The 23470-nt window shown below is 41.8% G+C and overlaps 1 protein-coding gene across 1 annotated transcript in view; it reads left to right on the plus strand.

Moving 5' to 3' along the window:
- ATF6 (activating transcription factor 6) overlaps positions 1 to 23470 on the plus strand; it is a 91929-nt gene that overhangs the window by 16304 nt on the left and 52155 nt on the right. Inside the window, exons 6-10 of the mRNA XM_083359462.1 lie at positions 1861 to 2061; positions 4092 to 4312; positions 7910 to 8095; positions 9933 to 10024; positions 16273 to 16389. Of these exons, the coding sequence (XP_083215588.1) occupies positions 1861 to 2061; positions 4092 to 4312; positions 7910 to 8095; positions 9933 to 10024; positions 16273 to 16389 (817 nt within the window). The remainder of the gene's footprint in view (positions 1 to 1860; positions 2062 to 4091; positions 4313 to 7909; positions 8096 to 9932; positions 10025 to 16272; positions 16390 to 23470) is intronic.

Below are 23470 nucleotides of genomic sequence, written 5' to 3' on the forward strand. Positions count from 1 at the left end.
TTCCTGGCTGGCCTATACAGCTCGAGAGGCGACACGAGGCTGGTTCCTAGCGGTCATCTCTGCTTCTCTGAGTGAGGGTCACTTCCCCACCGCCTTGAAGGAGGCGGTGGTGAGACCTCTCCTCAAGAAGCCCACCTTGGACCCATCCTCTTTGAATAACTTTCGTCCAGTCTCCAATCTTCGCTTCCTTGCGAAGGTTGTTGAGAGCGTGGTGGCGCACCAACTTCCTCAGATCCTGGATGAAGCGGTTTATCTAGACCCGTACCAATCGGGTTTCAGGCCGGGCTACAGCACGGAGACGGCATTGGTCGCTCTGATGAATGATCTCTGGAGAGCCCGGGACAGGGGCCATTCCTCTGTCCTAGTCTTATTAGACCTCTCGGCGGCTTTCGATACCATCGACCATGGTATCTTGCTGCGACGCCTCAGGGGACTGGGAGTGGGAGGCACGGTTCTACGTTGGTTCTCCTCCTTTCTCCAGGGTCGCTCGCAGTCGGTGCTGACAGGGGGACAGAGGTCGACCCCGAGGCCTCTCGCTTGCGGAGTCCCTCAGGGGTCGGTCCTCTCGCCTCTCCTGTTCAACATCTACATGAAACCGCTGGGTGAGATCATTCGCAGTTTTGGAGTAGGGTACCATCAGTATGCTGATGACACCCAGCTTTTTATCTCAACTCCTAACAATATCAGTGATGCCCTAGACGTGATGTCCCGCTGCCTGAAAGCGGTCCGGGAATGGATGGGGAGAAACAGGCTTCAACTGAACCCGGACAAGACTGAATGGCTGTACGTACCGGCAAGCCAGGAGATTCAGAACGTCCCACTGCTTAACATTGGGGACAAGTTACTTCCCCCTGCTGATAGGGCCCGCAACCTGGGTGTCCTCCTAGACTCGCAGCTCTCCCTGGAAGACCACATTGGAGCTGTGACCAAGGGGGCCTTCTCCCGGGTTCGACTAGTTCGCCAACTACGGCCTTATCTAGACCTGGATTCCTTACGTACAGTCACCCATGCCCTTGTGACATCTCGCCTAGACTATTGTAACGCTCTCTACATGGGGCTGCCCTTGAGATCCACTCGGAAGCTTCAACTGGTGCAAAGTGCGGCAGCACGGACACTCTTGGGAGCCTCCCGATACTCCCATATCACACCTCTCCTCCGTGCGCTGCACTGGCTTCCGGTTGCCTTCCGTGTGAAGTTCAAGGTGCTAACAATGACATTCAAAGCCCTACATGGCATGGGTCCGGACTACCTACGGGAGCACCTTCTGCCGATGTCAGCACCCCACCGTCCTGTGCGCTCCCACAGAGAGGGCCTCCTCTGGGTGCCACCGCTCAAGGAATGTCGGCTGGTGGCCCCCAGGGGGAGGGCATTCTCAGTGGGTGCGCCAGCCCTCTGGAACACCTTACCTACCGAAATCCGGATGGCCCCTGACCTCCGTACCTTCCGTCGCGACTTAAAAACTTTTTTGTTCCAGCAGGCTGGCCTGGCATGATAGCGTTAATTGGGGTCCCAGTTTGTGTGCATTAGTGTTTCTTATTATTTTATTGTTCGGTCTGTATACCTTCCCTTCCTCTGTACACCGCCCCGAGTCCCTCGGGAGAAGGGCGGTTTATAAAAACTAATAAATAAATAAATAAATAAATAAATATATTATGAATAAGTAAAGTGTGCATTCTTTAAAGGCAGGTTTGATCCCAGGTTGTGTTGTACAGTTCCTTTCATTTAATGAAGTTCCTCTTCCTGCCCCCCTTGTTGTCAGCACTGCTATTTCTGTTGGACTTCAGACAGTTGCATGAGGAGGAATGTAGCCTTTTTTAAAAAAAAAAAAAGAAATCTTCAAATGCACATTCTCTTCTACAGCAAATGGATCATCGTTGACCCTTAATCGAAGTAATCCAGCAGCCTCAAAACCGTTAATTCAGCCCAAGCCTCTGTTGCGTGCCTTTTGTGAGACTCAGCCCAATCTCCAGGCAAAAGCCATTGTCATTCCAGCTCTTCCCACCCTCCTGACGCTGCCCAAGCAACAGCCAGTTGTAACTATCCAGCCAGCGCCTCCAAAAGGTATATGAGTTAGGATTGCAGTGGGATGCATGCCAGGTCTGTTGTCAGGATTCAGCAAATGATGTGGAATGTTTGATATGCAGACACTGCAGTTTCCTAAGAGAGGATTGCTAAGTATTTTGAAGGTAGAATTGCTTTAAATGGGTGCAGTTTTAATAGGTCCAACTTTTAAACTTATGTTAGTTTTCTGTCAGCATCTAGTGGCAAACATATCAAGTTCTTGGTCTAAAAGGGCTTTTTGGAGATGAAAAAAGTAATTTAATTTCCAAGTGGCAGGGTTCCTGACCTCTAATTACAGGTAGTCATTGCTTACCAACTGCTCATTCAGTGACTGTTCAAAGTGATAAGGGCACTGAATAATGAGACTTACAACTAGTCCTTGAAGTTGCAGGTGTCACAGTGTCCAATGGTTACGTGATTGTGAAAAAGAGCCTTGGTGGAGCAGTGGGCTAATGCCTCCTTAAGTAACACCAGCTGCCTGCAATTAGTGCAGGTTCGCATCCCACCAGGCTCAAGGTTGACTCAGCCTTCCATCCTTCCGAGGTAGGTAAAATGAGGACCCAGATTGTTGGGGGCAATTAAGCTGACTTTGTAATAATGCCGCTTGGGAGGGGTGTGAAAGCCCTAATAAGCAGGCATATACATAGAATGAAGGCTACTGCTAAGCTTGTAAGCCGCCCTGAGTCTTCGGAGAAGGGCGGGATATAAATGGAATTTAAAAAAAAATTTGGGCGCTTGGCAACTGGCAGGTATTTATATTGATAGCAGCATCCCATGGCCACATAATCACCATTTGCGACCCTTATAGCCAGCCTGCTATAAGCAAAGTGGGAGAAGCTGGCAGGAACTTGCAAGTTACAGTTAGGTGATGCTGCGCTTTAATGACCCGTATGGTGATTCACTTAACAACCACAGCTGGAACTGTCAAACTGCTGTCATAAAGTGAGCATGGTCATGTGATTTTTCACTTTACGATGGCGGATCCGAGCTGTGTTGAGTAAGCGAGGACTGCCTGTATGACCAAGAAATTGAGGATTTTATTTAAAACATTGGGAAATGATATTTTTTATTTTACTGAAACCTAGGAAGAGGTGAGTACAATTCTTTAAAGCTTCTTTTACTTTCATAGCGAATCTTTCTCCGGTGCGTAAACTGTCAACATGCAAACAACAAAGCAACATAATCATAAGATAGCAATAATAGAAGATGAGAGGAAAGATGAGAGGATTCATTATATCTTTCTGTTGTAAATATATCAGAATTAACATTAGTACATTAAAAGTGGAATGGCTGGCCATTAACCAGTCCTGGGTGATCTGCATGATTTTGTCTCCTTTGGAAATGAGGAGAAACTCACCTACATAATATAAATAAGCTATGTTCAAAAGCAGTATATCTATAATTTTCAACTTTTGTTTATAGTATGCTGGTTGATAAGCACCTCTGTCTAGATATGCTGCTTATGAACAATTTGTGGATAATTTATGTAGGCCTTGTGTGAGTTGTTGGTAGCAGGTGATTTGGATTGACACTGTAGAAGTGGCCCTAATCTGCTCTTTTAACCACAATTCATGTGCCACATATAGCAACCATTTTAAAATTTAATCACAACCTCAAAAGTTGCAAGTGATACATGATATGCTTTAGGGCAGGGGTGACAAACTGCCAGCCCACGGGCCGGACACGTCATCCGGAAGCCGTGCCTACCCCATTGCCGGCAATGGAAAAACTCCCGATACGTTGCGGGATGTCACATGTTGTCGCGGGTTTGACATGTCTGCTTTAGGGTGTGGTATTTAAATGAAGGAATCTTCAGTATAGGGCTAAAAGCAACACCTCCGAATTCTTCAAAAATTACTGGATGCCTAGGATAGAAATGTTCTAGGCCTGTGTATGTTTAGCTTTATAAAGTAAAGCAGTATTTTCTCATCTTTGTACAGCTGTCATGAGGCAAAACATAGCGTGCATAGAACTTAACATTTTTGGTAAGTGCTAAATCAGCATACCAAAACTTTTTGTTTCTCTCTTAGGTCAGCCACTGATGATTTCTCAGCCTGCTGTGGTTCATCTTCAGACATCTGGAATCCTTACTGCCTCAAATCCAGCCATTGCTGTTAATGGTGGAGTAAAACCATTAACAGGTCACACCATTAGGGTATTACCACAAACTGCAGGAAAGGGTTTGACCAGTGGGAACCTAGCAGAAGCTAAGCCTGTCCTTCACACCACTTCCTCAAATACAAACATGGATGTAAGTTCTTCCCAGCTTCTGTTTGTAAGTAGCCCTTCCACCTGGAAAGCTTGGGGGAATCCCCAAAATGTTTTAGCCACACACCACTAGTGACATAATTAGTTTAGTTTAGTTTAGTTTTAGTTTTATTAAATTTTTATACCGCCCTTCTCCCGAAGGACTCAGGGCGGTGAACAGGGCATATAATAAAAATACAAAACTACAAAAGTTAAAATAGAATTAAATTAATGCCCAAGATAAAACAATAAAATATACAAATATTTAAAACCCAGATTAACTCCCCATCAGGCCAGGCCAGCTTGTTCAAATAGGTGGGTCTTTAACCCGCGCCGGAAGGAGCGGAGATCCGGTGCCATCCGGAGCTCCACCGGCAGTTGATTCCACAAAGCCGGGGCGCCCACAGAGAAGGCCCTCCCCCTGGGGGCCACCAGCCAGCATTCTCTGACAACATGCAATGTCCACAGTGGAATTTCAGCTCCCAACAATTCAAACTTTACTATAAACTAGCAATCTTCTAGATTTTCTTACTAAAGAGAATATTGGAAAATACTGTAAGTAGTACCTGCTAAAGGCTTGGAAATTCAAGTGGTGACATTTCAATTTGGGGCTTCTTTGCCCTTTGTATTTCTGGCGGTGGAGATAGTTCCAGGGTTGGACTCTGAGAGTGTTTGTGTGCACCCACATACTTACATGTGGCTGACTATTCAGACAGGAGAAACAGTTTTTGAAATTATGGTATGGCTTTTTGGGTAACAGCCTTTGGAACCCAGAGCCTACACTCGAATTGACTGGAAAGGGATAGTTGTTGTGTGTCCCTTTACCACATCTTTGATATTACACTACTGAGGCCTTTAGAATTAAAGCAGGTCACTCATTTTAAATTATATATATATATGAACTGTCCAGTGTGACTACAGCCTGTTCGATGGCCTTCAAGATAGGCTGAAAACAGGAAATAAAGATTTGCTCCATGTTTGGGGCCTAGCAAGGTAATCTAAATAGTTAACATTTGAAACATATCTTCCCTTGCAGAAAAAAATCTAACAAAAGCGAGAGAGACCTTGTGGCTTAGAGGCAAATAACACTGCCTTGTATGCAATCAGCCCAGGTTCGAATCTCAGAAGGGTATAGCTGACTGATGAAGACTAAAGAGTTAGAAATGCATCTCAGTTTCCCTTTAAATTCTTTGTTAGTAATTTACACACACACACACACACACATTTTATATATATATATATATATATATATATATATATATATATATATATATATATATATATATATATATATATATATATATATAGAGAGAGAGAGAGAGAGAGAGAGAGAGAGAGAGAGAGAGAGTTCTGTGTACGTAAAGCATTGCAGGACATTTGTTTCTGGGCTGCGGTGAAGTTACGGTATTGTGGGACAGAGAAATTATTTTATTTCTTCTTGAGTCTTGCTGGCTGCTCATCTTCATCATGGGAAGCAGCTCCAGAGCTCACAGCCTTGGGTCTCTTTCCTTCTGTCTAAGGGCAGGAGTAGTTGGCAGTGTATCTCTATTAATTTTTGTGAACTATCAATTGAGTAGAAGGTAAAGGAGTCCTTGTAGATTTTACTCTGATAATCATTGCTGACTGCAGGGGATGGTCCTCATCTTCATTTCAAGGCCATTGAGTCAGTGCTGTCTGAAGACATTTGCATGGTCATGTGGCCAAGCATGATACAGTGTTCACCTACTTGCATTTGCATGTTTTGGGAACTGCTAGATTGGCAGGAGTTAGGGCGAGGACGGGAGCTCACCCCATTGCATGGTGTTTGGTTCTCCAACCTGGGCTGCTGGCTTTCCAGATGACAAGCCCACCATCTTAACCGCTGAGCCATCGCACCACCCTCAACAACAGTTGACTAATGCAGTGTAAAGTCATAAAGTTAATTGGACATCTGCCCTCCCATTTAATACTGGCAAGAGTGTTTGGCAAAAATTTGAAAAATGATGATGTGATTTAATTGTGTTCACGTTTGTTCACACCACTGTTAATTCACTTGCATCCCCAATTCAAGTCCAACAACCGTTGCACCGCCCTGACTCCCTTAGGGGAGGAAACTACATATGAAAGCTGCCAAACAAGACTGCAGTGGGCTAGAATTCTTGTTACATTAGTTTTGTGTCTTGGAAGGCTTTTTATTTTTGTTATTGTACGGGGGATGTTAAATCATATAGTCTGAAGGAATCAGATACCAGTTTGCCACTTTAACAGAAATTAAAGTACTGATCAGCTCTGCCTTTGCAGCTTGGCATTTTTTTCACTGTCAAATGGAGTGCTAATGAAATGCCTTGTCAAACCATCTGGTGAGCATTGGGTCAGTGAGGCTGAAACGAGTGTAATCTCTGCTTTATTTTTTTCCCCCCAAGAGCTAAATCAACACTCTGCCTAACACATTATAAATACAAGCAAAATGAATGCAAATTACTCCTGTTAAGCTGGGTTAAAAACTCACTTCAATACATCATCAGTATAGAGACCAAAAAGCTTTCTCAACTAATCCATGCATGAAGCAACCAAATTCCATTTGATCTACCGTGTGGCTGGAAGGGGAGCTTTTAGCAGCTGTGTAGAAGAGGAAGCGATGGTAGAATAAATAGGTTTATTAAGGGAACTCAGTGAGGCAGTGAGCTGCTCACCAAGCCTTATCCTTTAATCTCTGTCCATTCCCTGGGAGATGCAGGGATTATTCTGGCGTCACTACCACCATTTCATTACTCAGAATGGGGAAATACTGAAATAACGAGCTGAATTTTATTCGTGTGACGTGTTGGCTCCTTTTAGGTATTTATTAATAGTGGTCCAATAAGAATAATCTGATTTCTCCTGGTGCTCTTGTGCAGTGTCACATGGATACGAGAAATAGTTTGAAAATAATTTTAAAGATATTTAATTGCTTGATGAGACAAGATTGTAAGTTAGTAATGTAATCTTAAATCTGTCAAGTGTCTGGAAAGAGTACTGTCAAATACTCAGCTTATGACCATTCATTTACTATTTGAAGTTACGACAGCACTTTAAAAAGTGATTTACAACTGGTCTTTGCACTTATGACCAGCATCTCTATGGTCATGTGGTGAAAATTCAGGAGCTTGGCAACCAGCATGGATTTAAAATAGTTTTAGCATCCTGGTGTCACATGATTGCCATTTGTTACCTTCCCAGCTGGCTTCTGACAAGCAAAGTCAATGGGAGAAGTCACTTTTTCACTTAACAGCTTGTGATTCGCTTAATGATCATGGTGATTAGCTTAGCGAAAAAGGTCTTAATGCTTTACTTCTCAATGGACATTCTGGTTGCAATTGTGGTCATAAATCGAGGACAACCTGACTATAGAATATCAGATTTATAAAAAAAAGTATATAAATTCAAGTAACAGGAAAAATGGGATCTTCTAGAATTCTTAGGAATGCTTATTTTTGTGCAATATAATTGCATCCTTCCCCTCTCCCCCCCTCCCTTTTAAAGAAAAGCTTGTAGTGTTGTCAGTCGCCCCGTGTTGGCTCTGTTCCTTTGCAAATTTTCTAAGCTTCAAGCAGTTTTTTTTCATTATATGTATTATTCCCAGATGAATGTTCTAAAACGGCAGCAACGCATGATAAAAAACCGGGAATCAGCTTGTCAGTCGCGGAGGAAGAAAAAGGAATATATGCAGAGTTTAGAAGCTAGACTGAAGGCTGCTTTGATAGAAAATGATCATCTTAAAAGAGAGAATTGTTCACTGAAGAGACAGCTGGATGAACTGGGAGTGGAGGTAAGCACAGTAATTAGAGAAAATTGCTTTCCATGGAACTAAGCATTGCCAAATATTGAAAATGTGATATCGTAGATTGAAAAGACCATACAGAATCAGATGGAACAAATTCCACAGACAGTATATCAAACAATATATGGCCAGGTCAACCAGACATATACAACCCGTCTCCCAGAAGATGGATTGTCTATTGACCTGGCCCAATTCTTGCAGAAAAAGTAGGACTTTGAAGCTTTTTAGAAGACTAATGGGATTGTGGCCATCCAAATCTGGCTAGAGAAGATCATTACAAAGGGGGACACTGCCAAGGAAAGGTATACTTCCCATCAGGTGATATTTCCTCAGGAGAGGGATCTAGAACACGCCCATCCAACTATGGCAGAAATAGACAAATGACCCCCCAGATAATCTGAGCCTGAGCCGTGCATGGCTTTATAGATGATAACGAGTACCTTGCATTGCATTTGGAAGTCTGTTGGGAGCTACTGCAGGTTGTGCCATAATGTTACATGGATTACCAATGTCACTGCATCCTGGACTAATTTCAGTTCCTGGGTGGCTTTTAAAGGTAGCCCCATGTTGTCCTCATTGCATTTGTCCAACCAGGATGGAACTAAGGTATGAGTAAGCATAAATGAGACCTCCCAATCCAGTAAGAGATGCAGTTGGCACAAAAGACGGAATCGTGCAAAGGCCGCCTGGCCGCGACTGCTACCTGTTCTTCAAACAGGAGCCATGAGTCCAGGAAATGTCCAAATTGCACACTGATCCTGTGAGTACCGTCTCTTCCAGAAACAACAGTGGGAAATTTCTGGATTCAGGTTCTGAAGAGGTCCCAAACAAATAGACTATGGTTAGAATAGACCCATGAGATACCCTGCAGAGCAAGCGTCTAGAAGTAGACCTTTCTCCCTTGGAGGAAGGAGGAATACCATCACAACACCATCTTAACCCTTACCTATCCAACAGGGTACCATTGACTGATGCTATGAAAGATTGGTAAGCGTTAAAGAAAGGTCAGGATGGATGCACTTCCCTTATTCCAAGTCTGTGGTCATCAACAAATGAGACTAACGGCATCTCAGTACTATATATCAGACTGAAAATGGCCAGATAATCTTGTTTCCTCCAGAGTTGCAAGCCAATCACCTTCCTCAAGAAAGTTGCTCATCGTGGTAAATGCTGCCAAGGCTTAGGCACACACACTCAGTGAGAAGTGGGAACAATCAGCAGCATCTCTTTGCATCTTTTCAGAGTTTTTCTCTAGCATAATTCATGCTAACTGAATTAAAAGTGGGCAAGCTAAGTTAATTAGCTCATTTAGCAACCCCTTGGTACCAGCAACTTGGTCACTAAGTGAAGCGATCACTAAGTGAAACATCGCAATTTCATCATTGTATTTCGACTTCCCTTTGCTTTACAGACTTGCAAAGATTGTAAATGCGAGGACTGGTATCGCCTGCGTAACTGCAAGCAGTCACTAAATGAATCAGATACTAAACAGGAATTACCTATAGATCTTAATATTCATGAATAAAGTAATTTGAGCAATTCTGGCTACCCTTGTCATCCAATATATATACCTGATTCAGCAATCCTTAGAGCATTGATCAGGACATGTACATTTTCTATCATACTGTCCCTAGAAGATCATATAGGCATATAATTTCTCCTGTTCAGTGAGATCACAAATGACACTTGCAATATTGGCAAAATCATGAGAAAAAAGAGCAATAATAGCTAGTATTAGGCTGCTGCCCCTTTATGGCCCTTTCAATGTTGAAAGTGAAGAAGTTGATTATAACTTTTTTTCTTTACTTTTTCCTTTCCTGTCTAGAATCAGAATCTCAAAGGGTCCTCTCCAAAAAGAAGAGCATTCTGCGTGATGGTGTTGTTTGCTTTTGTAATGCTAAATTATGATCGGCTAAGGTAAGGTTCATAGGGAAGAATATACTTGGGGGCAGTTGCAAAATAAGCACAAAATATGAGCTTATAATTTGTCATTTCAGAAGTAATTTTCTTGGGGTTAGCTGGTAAAATTCTATTGATTTCATTGACTGACTTACTGATCATCCACTGGAAACTGCATCTGTAGGAAAGTGGAATGGCACCAATCTCAAGAGAGCCTTCTCGATAACACAACAGAATCTTCTACTGCATACTGATTATATGATAAACAGAGAATATTTGTTTCATTTTTCAAATGTGTTGTGTTCCTGATCGTTACGGTTGAAAATCACTGGTTTAGTTTATGACAACACTGGGAAGTGCAAGGTCTGAATCCAGCAAGGTTGGAAATAAAGTCTGAGACAAGAAAAAATTGTTTTTGAAACACTGTACAGATAGACACTCAGCATCCAGGACTGAGAAATGGGCAGCAAAATATCTATTACTGTATAAGGATATGAGAAAGTAACACAGGGTTTAAACACTGGAGACAGTGTTTTAAGTATGGCTCTATTTCTGGATTCTGCAATAGCTGCTCTTCATCATTAATAACAGCTTATTTTACTTACACCTGCAGTAAAAATAACTTTTCTAAGTCTCATCCTTGAATCTTCTGTTATATGTTTTTCTACTTCCACAGAGAGATTTATTGCTGAGTCCAGGTTGAGCTGTGACAGGAACAAACTTTTCTTATAACATAGAACTTAACTATTTGTGAAAAACATAGCAGTAGAATTGAGCATTGCATTGCAGAAGAAACATAACATATTCAAAGAACAGGGAGAACATTTTTTTGGGCAGTCAAGAAATCCATATTCCCAGTGTCACCCCAAAAGCTGACTAGAGTTTCCTCAGCGTTTTTGTTGGCCATTCTCAGAGAGTTAAGATTATATGAGCAACATCACCAACATTTATTATGCAGAGGGTTTTTTTGTACTACCCCCTCTGTCTTTAGCATTCTTTCATTGTTCTTGTCATTCTTTATATATGTGTATACTTTACTGAAAATCTTACAACTTCAAAGGCAACTGTAGGTAATTGTAGCTAAAATTGCGCAAGAAATTTGAAAACATCCAACCTTTAGAGTAATAGTGAAAAAATATAATTGTTTTTTATAAGCAATTCAGTTGTATCCGGTATTGTCCATTTCAAGGCTTTTGTGGAAGTTTTGTCTGGAAAGGGAAAGATCTTTCTCCTGACCTTTGCCTCAACAGTTTTTCATTTATGCTGCTTAAACTTCCCAGCCCCGATTTCAGGATTGTTTTGTCCTTAGAAAACTTTTTATAACTAGCATGCATTTGGGATGATATCACTGTTGGCAGGAGCAAAGCAGTTACTGTACAATTTTAAATGAAAAATATCTGATTTTTTTTTTTACTTGAACAGACCTTGTTTTTAGCCAGATGTAGAAATCATATCCAGTTCAGCTTGCTGGAAAGATAGCCTTCCAATTTGTCCAAATAATTTGTGGCCCAGAGAAGGAAGAGCAAGAACTAAGTACCGAAGGATGTTGGGCAAACTTGCAGGTTGCTGATCAGGTTCCTTGCTGTGTGTTCTTTTGCTCTATCAATCCACTTTCATTCCATTTTGTTGCTAAGCACGACTCGGAGAACCATATAGCTCAAAAAGAGCCTTGAAGTTGGTCCTTGATTTACTCTAATTTGGCTTTCAGAAAGTCGTTACCTCTACTATATACCAATGTCAGTAGCAGTACAGTTGAACATACTTTTTATGTGCAGTATCTGGGGGGAAAATTGTCTCTGCTGCTTCTTAACATTTGGCTCACAGTTAACCTCCACGTTCCGTACAATAGAAAATTTCTTGCTGAAGAAACTACAACTCTCCTCAGGAACTCTCTCATGTGGTGAATGAAGTCATTGGCTAGGACTCTGGAGGCCTTCTGAGGAAAAGATTTATTCCATTTCAAGAGGGACAACTAGGTTCTTGGCCATATAAGAAATTATTTGTGAATAGTTCCAAGTGCGTTTTCTTTAAAGAACAAGAATATATATTTTTTAATCAATCTACTATTACAATTAAGTGCAGCGGCTAATTAAAATTGAGGATAATGCATTGTCTGCACAATAATTAAGGACATGAATATTACCCTCATAGAATACAAGAACAATCGCTTGCTCTGTTAATACTTCACATTGGATATGAATTCTTGCCATACCGTACCTTATCACATGTAGAAAATCAGTTTTGACACCTCCTAATTGTTAAAAAAAAAAAAGCAACACAATGCAGTGTCCAGGGCCAGAAGTGTGTTCAAGCCACGAACTGCATATTCAGTGCATTGACAAAGTATTCAGACACCCTTCACCTTTTCTCCATTTTGTTATGCTGCAGCCTGATTCTACAGTTGTTGAAATTAATTTTTTCCCATTAATCTACATCATAATGACAAAGTGAATTTTAGAATTTTAAAATATTAGAATTTTAATTTAATTTAATTTAAATTAAAATTCTAAAATTTTAGAAATGTCTGTAAATTTATTAAAAGGAGAAAAATGAAATGTCACATTGGCATAAATATTCAGTCCCTTCACTCAGTACTTTGTTGAAGCACCTTTGGCAGCAATTACAGCCTCTACTCTTTTTGGGTATGACCTGACAAGCTTTGCACACCTGGACTGGGGGATTTTGTGCCATTCTTCCTTGCAAATCCTCTCAAGCTCAGTCAGGTTGGATTGCAACCGTCGATGGACAGCCATGTTCAGGTCTCTCCATAGATGTTCATAGGGTTCAAGCCAAGGCTCTGGTTGGACCACTTTAGGACATTCACAGAGTTGTTTCTAAGGCACTCCTGTGTTGTCTGGGCTGTGTACTTATGATCGTTGTCTTGTTGGAAAGTGAACCTTCAGCCCAGTCTGAGGTCCTGAGCGCTGTGGAACAGGTTTTCATTGAGGATATCCCTGTACTTTCCTCCATCAGCTTTCCTTCAACCCTGACCAGTCTCCACGTCCCTGCTGCTGAAAAACACACACCATGCTTCACAGTTGGGATGATATTGGGCAGGTGATGAGCGTTGCCTGGTTTCCTTCAGACATAACATTTAGAACTGAGGCCAAACAGTTCAATCTTGGTTTCATCAGACCAGTGAATCTTGCTCCTCACAGTCTGAGAGTCCTTCAGGTGCTTTTTTGCAAACTCCCAAGTGGGCTTTCATGCATTTTGCACTGAGGAGAGGCTTCTGTCTAGCCACCCCGCCATAAAACCCAGATCGGTGGAGGGGTGCAGTGATGGTTATCCTTCTGGAATGCCGTCCCATCTTCACACAGGATCTCTGGAGCTCAGTCAGAGTGACCATCGGGTTCTTGGTCACATCTCTTACTAAGGCTCTTCTCCCCCGATTGCTCAGTTTGACCAGGCGACCAGCTCTTGGAAGAGTCCTGGTTGTGCCAGACTTCTTCCATTTGAGAATTATGGAGGCATTGTGCTCTTAGGAACCTTCAGCCGCAGACATTTTATTGTAGCCTTCCCCAGATCTGTGTCTTGGAATAAACTTGTCTCTGAGCTCTTCAGGCAGTTCCTGTGACCTCAGGGCTTTTACTGTGTTACAATATGCATTGTCAGCTGTGAGGCCTTCTATAGAAAGGTGTGTGCCTTTCCAAATCATGTCCAATCAATTTAATTTAAATAACAGGTTGACTCCAGTCAGTGTATAGAAATATGTCAGCAATGATCAAGAGAAATGGGAGGCACCTGAGCTAAATTTCAAGTGTTGTTGCAGAGTCCGAATACTTCTGCCAACGTGATATTTCAGTGTTTTTCTTTTTTAATAAATTTACAGACATTTCTAAACTTCTGGTTTCACTTTGTTATTATGGGGAACTGAGTGTAGATTAATGAAGTTCAGCAACAGTAGAATCAGGCTGCAGCATTGACAAAAGTGAAAGGGATCTGAATACTTACTGAATGCACTGTAATTCCTATGTACTTTGTTCCTTTCCTTTCCTGGTTTTTTTTTTTTTTTTGCTGCAGTAGCCTTGCTATCCTGGCAGCAGAGCCAGCTCCCTATTGACTTGCAGATAGATGATATGTTTGCACTGCCATAAGTAGCAGTTAACAGAGCAGGAAGGGACCTTGGAGATCTTCTAGTCCAGGGGTCAGCAACCTGAAACAGTGAAAGAGCCACTCAGAACCGGTTCCCTCACAAAAGGAAAAACGGGGAGCCGCAAAAAATCTGTGTGCATGAGTGTACATGCGCACATGTGCAGAACAGGGTTTGACTGAAGAGTGGAGTCAAGGCGAGATATGCACCTACCCTGCATATTTGAATTGATTGATTGAACTTTTTTAGTCCCACTTTTTTTTTTTTGACTGCACATGGCAGAAGACCGGGAGCCGCAGGAGATGGCTGAAAGAGCCTCATGCGGCTCCGGAGCCGCGGGTTGCAGACCTGTGTTCTAGTCCAATGTCCTGCTCAAGCAGGAGACCCTACACCATTCCAGACAAGTCGCTGTATAGTCTCTTCTTAAACACCTTCAGTGAAGGAGCCCGCAACTTCTGAAAGCAAGCCATTCCATTGGCTAATTGTTCTCACTGTCAGTGAAATTTCTCCTTAGTTCTAGGTTGCTTGTCTCCTTGCATAGTTTCCATCCGGTGTTTCTTATCTCGCCTTCTGGTGCTTTTGGAGAATAGATTGAGCCCCTCTTCTACATGGCAGACCCTGAGATATTGAAAGACTTCTATAATGTCACCCCGGTCCTTTTTTTCACTAGACTGGCTAAACTCAATTCCTGCAACCATTCGTCATTTGTTTTAGCAGCCTCCAGCTCCCTACTGTAGTATTGGATTCTTATTCCTAGAAGATATCCAGCTCCGCGATTGTACTCATGGCTACAGATGTAAAGTCATTTGCTTTTAAATTGGTTTTCCTATGTTTATAAGAGGAAACGAAGGATATGCTTGGTTTTGTATATGACAGATTTTTTAAAGTAAGGTGTTTTGCGGTTGTGAAATATCCTAGAAAGTTTATGGTCAAATACCAGCTTTTGTCTTCCAATTTTTTTTAAAAAAGGCTTCTCTTTGTCTTAAGTTGTATGAGTCTCCTAAAGCTTTTATCTAGCTGTATGCCTTATTACCCTCAACTGTCTTTTTTTTAAAATAAAAATCACAAAATGTTACCTATTTCTGAGTTACAAGACAGCTAATTGCACTTGGGGAGATTAGCTTGGGTTCCAAACATTGACCTAGGTCAGGGGTAGGCAACCTCGGCTCTTTTATGACTCATGGACTTCAACTCCCAGAATTCCTGAGCCAGCATGGAGTTGAAGTCCATGAGTCATAAAAGAGCCAAGGTTGCCTGACCTAGGTTCAACCAAAGGAGGGGAGGAGAGCTCTCCTTGGGTCTCTAGAAACTTTGGAAATAGTCTTCTCTCTGAAGGACCAGATTCACAGCATGGGGATACTTCTCAACTCACTGCAACTCTTTGAATAGGCAGATGGAGGCTATGATGTATCAGTTGCATCCTTCCTGGAAAATTGGGCCCTGGCAACAGTGATGTATGTGCTTGTTTACCCCAGGTTATATTATTGCAACATATACTACATAGGTCTGCCTATGATAAGACACATAGGTTGGTCCAAAAATGCAACAGCCCACTTGTTAACAGACAGGTGCCACTGTTCACATGTAAGTCCCGGGCTTTGAGTGGCTATCAAAAGGCTTCTGAGTGGAATCAAGAGTCTAGGCTTTGAGTTTTAAAACCTTATATCAGGGGTGTCAAACTCAATTTCATTGAGGGCCGCATGAGCATTGCGGTTGCCCTCAGGGAGCCGGGTGGGCGTGGCCTACTGGGTGGGCATGGCTAAAGTGCGTATGGCCTACTGGGTGGGCATGGCCAGCTCTACATCGTTAGCATCAAGGGTGCCTATGGGGGCCTGGGCAAGAGTGGGACAGATCTGAGTGTCTCTGGCAGAAGGAGGGTCTCTGGGCCAGGGCCAAGGCAGTGGGGGCCGTTCCCTCACTGTTTCCAGGATGGCTTCACGGGCCGCATGAAACCACTTCACGGGTCGCATCTGGCCCCCGGGCCTTGTGTTTGACATGTCTGCCTTATATGATTGGTACCCAGGTACCTTAAGGACTGCCCACTTGAAGTGCATCTCACCTGACCAGTGCATAAATCTCACATTTTAGTTTTTTTATGTGCACCACCATGAATTTATGCAAGATGCAGCATGAAAATGTACTGAATTTAAACTACTTTGTCTCTTTCTTTCAGCGGGTTTGAATGGGGACCTGATTCTGCTGAAAATCGTGCCAGCACTAGCTACCAAAGTCGACAGCTTCTTGAATTTTCTGGAAGCAGGCCTCAGGAAACAGATGGCAAAAATGAGGAGTAAGCATAAACCTTTATACTTTAGTGTCTTCCAGTTTGCAATATTCTACATATGCAAATGTAACAAATGGCTAACGTATTGCATATTTCTACTTAAGGGTCCATAATTGGTTTTTTGAAAGATACTTAACTATTTTGATCTGTTAACATTCCTCTCTGTCTCTGGTGCATATATTCTGCCTCAGAAATGTTGAAAAAGTAGCAAGACACGATTTCCCAAGTATTCCTGAGGCTATCAGTACTATGTGTCTTATCCGAAAATCTGACCTTACAAGTTGGGGAGTGTTTGGGCTGCTGTGAAATTCCTGTTCTCACCACTTAACAGAAAAGTGCTGTCTTTTCCAAGCAAAATTGATATCCTGCATGAAACTGATCTTGCCATAATTCTGTATGTATTTGTCAGATCTAAATTATGTGTTAAGAAGCTTCAGCTGCTACAGAATACAGCAGCAAGTTTTAACAGGAACTGATCACATATTTTTAAAATAAAATAAAGTTGCATATTATTCGTTATTATGTTGCTGATGTTTATTTTGAATGGTTTCACTGAGCATCTGACCTTGCTGCTGTCTAGAGGAAAATATAAAAGGGGAGAGTGTAGTCCTTGACTTATGACCACAATTGAGCTCAAAATTTCTGTAAAGTGAGACATTTATTAAGTGAGTTTTGTCCCCATTCTATGATCTTTCTTGCCACAATTGTTAAGTGAATCACTGCAGTTGATAAGTTAGTAACTTGGTTGTTAAGTGAATCTGGCTTTCCCATTGACTTTGCTTGTCAGAAGGTCGCAAAAGGTGATCACATGACCTTTAGACACAGCAACGGTGATAAATGAGCTAAGCATCTGATTTTTTATCACAGGATCATGGGGATGCTGCAAAAGTTGTAACTGAAAAACGGTCCTAACTCACATTTTTCATTGCAGTTACTAAATGAACTGTTGTAAGTTGTATTTTGTCTGGGGGATGAAAACTAGTCTATAGGTACGAAAACTAACACTCATTTAGTGTAAAGTAGGGGTTTGGAGTCTGTGCTTTTCCAGTTGTTGTTGCGCTTACAATCATAGAAATGGTCAGTGTAAAATAACTTGGAATCCAGCAGTACCAGGAAGGCCTCCTGTTCCTCCTCCTAATGCAGGGGTGTCAAACTCACGACCCGTGGGCCGGACGTGTCATCCGGAAGCCACGCCCACCCCATTGCCAGCAATGGCAAAAGTGTCCCGATACGTTGCATGATGTCACATGACACCGCGAGTTTGACATGTCTGCTCTAATGCTTTGCTCTGCAAAAGGACAAATATATTTCAGCAAAAATCGCTTTAGTTTATGTATGTTTCTTACACATGTTTGAATTCCTGCATCTTGCTGTCTCCCTTAATTTTTATTCAACAACTTTGTTTTTCCCAGTTGGATCAGTCTAGCATTATTGGAAACTTTTGAAATCTTCTGAGTTGTAGGCTTTTTCCATTCCAAATAGGCCTGTTCTGAAGCATTTTGTTCAGATAACCAAATCCCCCCAAAAGGGGCATTCAAACTGCTGGAACCTTTGTCTGGAAAATAAACTTATTATTTTCTTTGGATATAGCAATCATTCCATGTAGGGAACTTGGAAAAAACATTGGGAGTTTTCTTTCTGCTCTGAGACAGATTTTGTACCAATTTATAGCCTGGAAAAGAGCTCATCCTTAGAGCCGTGATCTAAGAAGACCTCAGGACAAGTCTGGGTTTACTGGCATATAATTTTGGAATTGGAATTTATTTTACTTTTTTCTTAATATGATTTTTTTCTGTTAGTGGGACTAGCACAGAGTTTAAGCTGGATATGGACCAAAAGGCCAGTGGAAAATCCTGCTCTTACGTGCCAAGGGAATAAGGCATGGTGAATGTAGAGTGATTTTATTGTTTGTTTCCCCTAGAGCTTTCCCTTTCTCTGTCTGAGCACATTGTTCTAAGCAGTTCAGAAGACTAGGCCCCAGTCTGGGAGGACAATGAATTTTCTGTAACGTACTGCGGTAGAGAGAAACCATATAGTTTAGTTGTTTTAATTAAGTGAAGAAAGAAATTCTCCTCTTGGAAAGTGAATCTGTGCTGAATTGCGAAGGAATGTTCATGGTTTCTCTTCCTATCATATTACTTCACAAGAGAGTAATAATCCAGTAGCATCAACGCTACAGGGGGTCAACACTGTGCATAACAGTGGAGAAAACAAGACACGGTCTGTTCATTAGAATTTACGTTGTATATGAGTATGTGAAATGTTGGCTTCATATTTACAAAAATAAAGGCACCCAGCAAACCTCTTGCAGGAGGAGCACTCAGCTCTTTGTAAGGTGGAAAGCTATCTTTGAACTTTTAGTGACAATTTGGAAGTATACCTCAAAACATAGTTGATGAAAACTAAATCTTGTTTAATTTTAAGCATCATTTCAATAAAATTAATTAGCATACGTATTAAATCATCTTAATTTTATTACGTTGAAACATTTGAAAGTACTTTTCGGAAGGAAGTTGGTAGATTGGAAATTGTGTACTATTCTATTATAGTATGGATAAAACAAATACAAAGGAAATGTGTCACAGTAGCCATACAAGGAATATTTACCAGAGAAGGAATATATAAGGAAGTAGTAATATCACCTCGTACTCTTTTGGAAAATGAAGAAGTGATTGAGGGGAAAGGAAAAACAACAAAAAGCATGCAAAAAATCTGTTTGAATGTTCCAAAAGGCTAGCATCAAATATTTAATGTCGGTTAAGATCTAAATCCAAAACTTTTCAAACTGTACATTTCCCTTCTGATGCCTCTCAGTGTTATGGAGAGAACGCATATAGCTCAGGTTCTTGGCATTCTTTTCAGCTGAATTGTTTTTCAGATGTTTCATTATCTGTCAGCTCTTGTGATGATGATGTTACCTAGCCTGGTTATGGAATGACTGCAAGAAAGCAACCAAGCTCAGAGAGCATCAGGAACACAACAGCTTTGTTTGCTTCAGGCAATTCAGGTAGTCCTTAACCTACAGCCATTCAGTTAGTGACCATCTGAAGTTACAACAGCACTGAAAAAGGTGACTTATGATTTTTCACACTTATGACTGTTGCAGTATCCCCATGGTTACGTGATCGAAATTTGGATTCTTGGCAACTGGGTCATTTATGACTGTTGCAGTGTCCTGTGGGTCATGTGATCACCTTTTGTGACCTTCTGATAAGCAAACTCAATGGGGAAGCCAGATTCACTCAACAATCATGTTACTACCTTAACAACTGTGGCAAGAAAGGTCATTGTGTTGTTGTTAGCTGCAAAGTCGTGTCCGACCCATCGCGACCCTATGGACAATGTTCCTCCAGGCCTTCCTGTCCTCTACCATCTTCTGGAGTCCATTTAAGCTCACGCCTACTGCTTCAGTGACTCCATCCAGCCACCTCATTCTCTGTCGTCCCCTTCTTCTATTGCCCTCGATCTTTCCCAGCATTAGGCTTTTCTCCAGTGAGTCTTTCCTTCTCATTAGGTGGCCAAAGTATTTGAGTTTTAGCTTCAGGATCTGGCCTTCTAAAGAGCAGTCGGGATTGATCTCCTCTAGGACTGACCGGTTTGATCGCTTTGCAGTCCAAGGGACTCGCAGGAGTCTTCTCCAGCACCATAGTTCAAAGGCCTCAATTCTTTTGCGCTCAGCCTTTCTTATGGTCCAACTTTCACTGCCATACATTGCAACTGGGAAGACCATAGCCTTGACTATACGCACTTTTGTTGACAGGGTGATGTCTCTGCTTTTTAGTGTGCTGTCTAGATTTGCCATGGCTTTCCTCCCCAGGAGCAAGCGTCTTTTAATTTCTTGGCTACAGTCCCCATCTGCAGTGATCTTGGAGCCCAGGAAAATAAAATCTGTCACTACCTCCATTTCTTCCCCATCTATTTGCCAGGAATTGAGAGGGCCGGATGCCATGATCTTGGTTTTCTTAATGTTAAGTTTCAACCCAAGTTTTGCACTCTCCTTCTTCACCCGCAACAAGAGGCTCTTTAGTTCTTCTTCACTTTCTGCCATTAGAGTGGTATCATCTGCGTATCTTAGGTTGTTGATATTTCTTCCGGCAATCTTAATTCCAACTTTTGATTCATCTAGCCCTGCCTTTCTCATGATGTGCTCTGCATATAAGTTAAATAGGCAGGGCGACAGTATACAGCCTTGCCGGACTCCTTTCCCAATTTTGAACCAATCAGTGGTTCCATGTCCAGTTCTCACTGTTGCTTCTTGACCTGCATATAGGTTTCTCAAGAGACAAATAAGATGGTCTGGTACTCCCATCTCTTTAAGAACTTGCCACAGTTTGTTATGATCCACACAATCAAAGGCTTTAGCATAGTCAATGAAGCAGAAGTAGATGTTTTTCTGGAATTCCCTAGCTTTCTCCATGATCCAGCGTATGTTGGCAATTTGATCTCTAGTTCCTCTGCCTCTTCGAAATCCTGCCTGTACGTCTGGTAGTTCTCGATCCACATACTGCTGAAGTCTAGCTTGTAGGATTTTAAGCATGACTTTACTAGCATGAGAAATGAGTGCAATGGTGCGATAGTTTGAACATTCTTTGGCACTGCCTTTCTTTGGAATTGGAATGTAAACTGATCTTTTTCAATCCTGTGGCCACTGTTGAGTTTTCCAAATTTGCTGGCAAATTGAGTGTAGCACTTTTACTGCATTGTCTTTTAAGATTTTGAATAGCTCAGCTGGAATACTGTCACCTCCACTAGCTTTGTTGTTGCTCAGCTTTTCTAAGGCCCACTTCACTTCACATTCTAGGATGTCTGGCTCGAGGTCAGTGACCACCTCATTGTGATTATCTGGGACGTTAAGCTCATTCTTGTATAGTTCTTCTGTGTAATTTTGCCACCTCTTCTTAATCTCTTCTGCCTCTGTTAGGTCCCTGCCATTTTGGTCCCTTATCATGCCCATTTTTGCATTAAACGTTCCCTTCATCTCTCCAATTTTCTTGAAAAGATCTCTGGTCCTTCCTATTCTATTGTTTTCTTCTATTTCTTTGCACTGTTCATTTAAGAAGGCATTCTTATCTCTTCTAGCTATTCTCTGGAATTCTGCATTCAATTGGGCATATCTATGTTTTTCTCCCTTGCCTTTCGCTTCCCTCCTTTCCTCAGCTATTTGCAAAGCTTCCTCAGACAGCCATTTTGCTTTCTTGCATTTCTTTTTCTTTGGGATGGTTTTGGTTGCTACCTGTTGTACAATGTCGCGAACCTCTGTCCATAGTTCTTCAGGCACTCTGTCTATCAGATCTAATTCCTTAAATCTATTTGTCACCTCTACTGTATATTCAACAGGGATATGATTCAATTCATACCTGAGTGGCCTAGTGCTTTTCCCTACTTTCTTCAGTTTAAGCCTAAACTTTGCAAGGAGAAGCTCATGGTCTGAGCCACAGTCAGCTCCTGGTCTTGTTTTTACTGACTGTATAGAGCTTCTCCATCTTTGGCTGCAGAGCATATAGTCAATCTGATTTCTGTGTTGACCATCTGGTGATGTCCATGTGTAGAGCCGTCTCTTGGGTTGTTGGAAAAGAGTGTTTGCTATGACCATCGTATTCTCTTGACAGAATTCTATCAGCCTGTGCCCTGCTTCATTTTGCACTCCAAGGCCAAACTTGCCTGTTAGGTCATAAAATAGGGCAAAACTCACTTAATAACTGTCTTGCTTAACAGCAGGCATTTTGGGATCAATGGTTGTAAGTCAATGACTCCTGTATTACATCCCAGACATGTCAGTGTGACATAAGAGTGCAAACTCCACTTGTGACTCAGAAAATCCCTTCCTACGGGTGGCTACGTGAACATTTCTAGAAGAATAACTCTTCTGATCCTGACAATTTTTAGCGTGCCTATGGTTGCTGTCTGGTCCCTCAATTGCCTACAGTGATTTCCATGGATTGTTTGCAAATGTTCTTGGCTTCTTGCAGAAGTTAACTTTAGGTATTAAGTAAATGTGTACTTAATCATCTTCTGATTGAAATTTGGCTTTTTCAGCTGATAGGTGATTTAGACCTAGCAGAGTTATTCATTTCCAAGATAGCCACAGATGTGCCCAAAGCATAAATAGCTGAAAATGTTTTGAAAGCAGGCAGTAAGATGAGACTATTTGTAATGTCTTTACAATTAAAATACTGTATCATAAACTGTGCACAGGCATGAGTGTTGAAAGAAAGCCAATACTGTTTATGTTTGAACTTGCTGAAACAGAGGCTTTTTGGGGTAGGAGGGCTTGGGAAATTTCTCATTCTGTTTTCCTCACACATGTAATATTAGCACACTTCATCGCTGAGTTTGTAATATTTTGGTTGAGTTGATTTGACTATTCCTTGGCCTACATTTTAGGTTCCAGGTGCTGGTGGAGATAAGTTAGCACTTCACCGACAGCTTCTCTTCTGCTTAACATAGCCAGCACACTTCTGCTAGCTAGTGCATATGTTTTATATCTTTTTCTTCTCTATGTGCTTGATTCTGAGAGTTCATATTGCCATGCTCTGATGTATTTCTTTTACACCCGCTGTCTCATTTTTTTCTTGACTATGTTCCACCTAATCCCAGCTCTGACTCCCCCATGTTATATTTGACTGAGCCTGCCCTTCCTAAGGTTCCAAGAATTCTTGTGTGGCCATACATGTGGCTGCTTCTTAGTCCAAATTTGTAGCCAGACATTGTCCATTCCTCTTCTTGTTCTCCCTTTTGAGTGTTTGCATCCCTCCAACTGCTTCTTGTTAATTCTTGGTTATTCCAGACTGACTTCTCGTAAACTGTTTACTGCACAAAACCTTGCAGCTGAAAACCCTACAGGAGAGTTATTACTCTCCTTTCCAACTATTTCTACTTCAAGAATCCGGCACTCAAAACTGGCAAGCCCGCCCACCAAAAAATAGATTTGGAAATGTTTTTCACTGTTACCTGAAAAGCGAGAAGTTTGGAAGAAAGAAGTGTGAGTTACAACAAGGCAAGGCTGTACGTACTGTTGCCAAGATAGGCTTTCTCCATCCTTTACTATCTAGATGCAGAAGTATATTCTCCTCCTTGTTGAAATCCA

Source organism: Vipera ursinii, assembly GCF_947247035.1.
Source record: "Vipera ursinii genome assembly, chromosome: 3".
NCBI classification, from domain to species: domain Eukaryota; kingdom Metazoa; phylum Chordata; class Lepidosauria; order Squamata; family Viperidae; genus Vipera; species Vipera ursinii.